This window comes from Atta cephalotes (assembly GCF_000143395.1).
Source record: "Atta cephalotes unplaced genomic scaffold scaffold00032, whole genome shotgun sequence".
Lineage (NCBI taxonomy): Eukaryota > Metazoa > Arthropoda > Insecta > Hymenoptera > Formicidae > Atta > Atta cephalotes.
Window position 1 is genome coordinate 2641335 of NW_012130096.1, and position 5362 is coordinate 2646696.

A 5362-nucleotide genomic window follows, 5' to 3' on the forward strand; every position below is an offset into this window, starting at 1 on the left:
GTGATGTGATGGTAGTGATTTGAAGTAGGCTGTCTCAAAGTCTGCAAAATACTCATTGACGGCGACAATGACTTCCTCATTTGACGACAATTTCTTCCCACCGAGCCAAGTTTTTAAGTTTTTGGGAACAGAAAGAAGTCACACGGGGCCAAATCTGGAGAATAGAGTGGATGAGGAATCAATTCATAGCCCAATTAGTTTTGTCATTGCAACGGTTGTGGGAACGGCGCGTTGTCTTGATGGAAGAGTACTTTTTTGCGCGCCAATCTCGCTTCAAACGTGACTACCAAACGTGAACTATGCGTCCTTTCTGGCTGAAATTTGGCCTGAAGGGGTTCGAAGAGTGGATCTTTTGAGATGTGTCATCAAATGGATTGTAGTTCCATTTCATGGAAATTTACCAAACGACCCACGTATATTAAGACATTAAAAAAAATGACAGAAATATTCATTTATACTTATTATAAATATTACGTTAAATAGTCTATCTTTTAATAATATTTCGAATAAAGCTTTATATAAAATTTATATATAATTAAAAATAAAATTTATATAAAATTTATATATAACATTTAAAAAAATGAATGATAATAATAAATATTCATCATAAATATTCTGTTCTGGAAAAAATTAAAAAAAAAGATGAAGAGAATATAAAATAAAAACTAAAGTTAATCTATATTCGTAGAAACAGGCATTAAATTGCTATGATGAATAACAGTATTATCAACTGGAGAATAATGAGTTTTGAAAGCAAACAAAGATATGTGATCATGAGTTATAGTGACGAAAAAATTATTTTTACTCGATTAGTCTAGATATTAACTAAGCGATTGTCAATATCCTAGTTAACAGTATATTACATTTTGATGTGGCAAATAACGAATTTGCTTAGATCGATAAATCTACGTTTACCTTTAATTTTTTTTATTTCGAATCAGTTCTTAGTTAAAATTATCTTGCACGGTTTTTTCTCATTCACTTCTAAAGGCTTGTCCATTGTTTATAAAAAAAAAAGCTGAAATCGATATGTCTAATAACACGATTGACATGGATGGAGCCTTAATCCTAGTAAGTCATTGTTATCTTTCTGGTCACATCAAGGATTTCACATTTGTGAAATCCTGCAACTTTGCTATATTTCTGGACTGAATAGGTATTTTTTAGCTTAAACGTGTGAAATTTATACCTCGAAGTCAGACAGAAAAAACAGATAAATATGAATAATTCAAATAAATATTTTATTTTTAATTAATTACAATGCTTCAAAGAAATGTTATTGGAAAAATTCGCAAAAAATGACCATTTAAAAAAAAATTCTAAAATGTTTAAATCCGGATCTTCAAATTATATTACAAAAAAGTTAAAGCAAATATAAAAAATCACATAGAATATGTTAAACCCATGAATGACAGGGTTAACAGGAAATGCAAGCAGTATTATGTAATGTTATTATAATTTTATTTATCTCATTTCAAACATATAATTAGCCTATGATTTGTGAATATATTTCCATTAAAAGAATGCTATTAGTATTGATTTCAAAAAGATTATACATGTTATATCAATGTTGAAGAAATAAATATCTTCTTTAAGATCTTCTGTAAAAAACTTTATCGAACAGTATAATGTAATTACTTAAAAATATAAATTTTTTTAAAAACATAAACATGATACAAATAAAGTATCTCTCCTAAAAGTGTCAAAATATGTAATGACCCAATATTTCTCATAGTGATTTAACATTTATCTTACATCAATTTCTGTTTCACGGTATCGTTATACATTTTTTTTTTGCAGGAATTATGGATTCGCTGTAACAGCAAATGATTCAAATTCCGATTATTCTTCGCGTGTAGACACGCAAAATTGTTAGAAAGCATCACATACGTTGATTTCGTTTTTTTATATCAAGACAAAAGTTTAATGATAAATTAATGTTGATGAAATAATATCAGACACTCCAATCAAATTTCTCTTTTGTACACGTTGGCGTTTTGCGTGGAAGCTTCTCGTTCAACAGGAAGTCGTGAAGTTTGAACGGTTCATATGCCATGTGTGCTGACGCCGACTCCGATAAAGAAAATTCAAGAGATAAACTAAATAAAGTATTAATAATTCCGATACTTTCCATAATTTTAATAATCATATTTATTAATTTGAAAAAAAAAAAAAAATTTGATAAACTATTTCTACAGATTCCGCTCATCGTATTTAATTAATAAAATTTATAATATTTAACAGAAAATTAAAAGAAAATGTTTGGTACAGAAATTGGCAGAGATTAAAAATGTCGAATTATCCAAAGAATAACGTAAATTCTTCAAACTTCTTACTTAACAAACAATTATTGTCACAATTCGATTATCAGTAATTGAATGCATCAAAGATAAGATATTCGATATTTGCTCTCAACATCAATTTAGATATTTAATAAAGAAAAAGATTTAAAATGTCGAATTATCCGAAGAATACGCAGATTCTTCATGTTTTTTAATTGACAAAATTATTGTTATGTGTATGTGTCTTAACTATTAATAATTGAATGCATTAAAGACAATAAGATAGCCGATGTTTGCATTCAATGTATATAATTTTAGAAATTTAATGTCGATATTTAGTAGAGAAATTAACAGATATTTAAAATGTGTTGGATTATTTGAGAAATATATAAATTCTTCATAATTTTTACTTGATATTATTACAATCCGATTATTAATAACAGGATGTATTAAAATAAGGTATATACGCGGTGTTTACTGATGAGACGACAAAGATTGAGCATCACATTTAAATGCGTAATCGTGGAACAAAGTGCGTCGAACACAGTATTATAAACTTGGCGATCAACGATCAACTGTTATCGTGAACGATAACATGCTGAAGAACGATAGAGGAAAGAATAAAATCCAATTAGTTTTTTTACGTATAAATAACGATAAATAATAACATTTTCGAAAAGACAATTATACTAAATAACTTAATGAGCCGAGAGTCTGTTTAATTTTCTATTGTGAGGCCGACAATAATTTTAATTCAAATATCCATCATTTCTTTGATATTTCAAAATTATAAAAATCATACGCTTCTTATTTCAAAGAGATTAATTTATTGAAACGAATTATTCGATTAATTTTGAAGGTGATTTATATTATAATTTAAATCAAGGTCAACAATTTTATATTCAATGAATAATTGAACATAATACGATTAATCGCCGTTGCGAAGAAAGAGACTCCGTTGAGAGTCAATTGAAGATTACGTCATCGTAATAATGCGTTGTGTGTATGATCGACATATAATTAGTCATTAAAAATTATAATAACTGTATGCTTTTGAAACATTCTGGGACAGTGTAATCTAGTGGATCATATGCACAATCTGCTAAAATATGTGAGTAATCTTTGTAAGATGGTCGAGTTATATTGAACGTTGTAATAAATTATAATAAGAAATTTGCAAGTTTCAATTTTGTAGTTTTAAATAATTTTATTTCGTCTAATCTTATCGTATTTACAGTATACAATATATACAGTGGAATTGATTTTTGACATCTATAATTGGCAACGCTAGGAGTATCATCGTTTTTTCGCGAGCTATCCTTCTTCATAGTTTGTCTTTTAGTAAACAAATTTATTGTAAAAGAAAAACATTTAAACAGCATTCAACATTAGAACTAACTTAAATCTTTGTCTGCAATCATATTTTTACTTCGTTTTTTTTTGCTGTTCTACTTTTTAGGCTTTCAAAAAATGTGGAAAAATTCAGAGTTATTTTTTAATATCTGTATTATGTTATCAAATAGCTTTTTAACAAAATATTTTAAGAAAGAAATTCCGCTCTCCTTTATTTCAGAGAAATTTGAAAGCGAAATTCCGCTTGTGTCAAAAAAAGGTCCAGATTACAGCAATTAAATTTCTCTCAGTTTCAAAACTCTATACTGAAGAAAAATTTATTGAATCTTAAGACATATTTTTTTAAATAGAACTAAGTACACATTGCAGTATAAATAAATACATATATCTACAATAAATATTTATTATAAAATGATAAATTAAATGAAATTAATAATTCCTATATCAAATAAATGTATGTTTACGCATAGTTGTAAATACATACATACTATTACTATTCAAGTTTATTTATTAAAATTTAGAATATTTTTCAGGGTACCAGTTATTCTACGTTTTGTAATGTCAAAAACGAGGAAATTTTCTAAGGAAAACTTAATCTTTTTTTCTAGAAATATCTAACAGAAGAATAAATAAACGATTACAAAATTTGGATCAAAATCTAATTTAAAAAATAAGAGAAATTTTATATTCCGTCAAACCAGATCTTAGTATATTAAATAAATTAAAAAAATATATAAGATATCTCAGACTGCAATGTTACAAGATTTTAAACGTTATACTCGCTTTTCATAGATGATTTTCCGCTCTGTGAATAGCATAAATATTGCATAAGTTTATGATAATTTTCTATTATCATGATGTTTCTTGTGAGATGTAAAATGTTACGTATACCTCTGATTTCCTGTGATATTTTGAAAAAGCATTAGAAATCTAATTGGATTTCCTTCTAATTGGACCTATGTACTTTCTTGACAATTTCCTAGAATTTCTCCGGATGACTTTTATCATTGTTGTTTCCGTTTGATAGCTAATCATGACTTTCTCGGGGATTTACGACTTTTATACAATTAGCAATTATATTTCAAGTGACTTTCTTGTATTCACTGTCTAAATAGATCTCCGAATTGTTAAAAATCGTCGACAAATATCTAATTCTAATTTTAGCTCCACGAACACTCCAAACTTCAATCACATTAATTCAGCAACTTAATAATGATTCGTCAGATTTTCAGAGGAATCTGAAAAGAAATGATTTTTATTTCGCAGATTTTCCAAAATTACGTGAGAAATATTAAAGATTCCATCGAGCGTATGTAGATGCTAATCTAAATAAAGATAAATCAACAGACTTAGGAAAAATGTCTTATCTATATCTGGATTCTAATTGAAGAGATGGCACATCATTGTCATATCTGCCAAGTGAAATTCGGACGGGGAAACAAAGAATCTGAGAAATGAGTGAAATAACAATCAGTCCAAACATACCGAGAAGTAGAGCTATGACAATGAACGCGACGTGCTTCATTTTAGCAGCGGATGACAGTCTTCTATGGAGAAAGATGAGGTATAGATCGCGAAGGTAGATATCTGTAGCCACAGGTGAGTTCACTCACGATGAAACGCGTTCACACGCGCACGTACACGAATCACTCACTCGCTCGTGCAACGAGCTTTCCTTACACAACACGATGTACGGCAATGCACCTTCCCGCGGCTGGCCAGCTCAT

General features: G+C 28.5%; 1 protein-coding gene across 1 annotated transcript in view; it reads right to left on the minus strand.

Moving 5' to 3' along the window:
- The window catches only part of LOC105621206 (27 kDa hemolymph protein-like), a 9424-nt gene extending 4062 nt beyond the window's left edge, over window positions 1-5362 (minus strand). The window contains exons 1-2 of the mRNA XM_012202675.1: window positions 5340-5362; window positions 5121-5182 (exon numbers count right to left, since the gene is read on the minus strand). Of these exons, the coding sequence (XP_012058065.1) occupies window positions 5121-5182; window positions 5340-5362 (85 nt within the window). The remainder of the gene's footprint in view (window positions 1-5120; window positions 5183-5339) is intronic.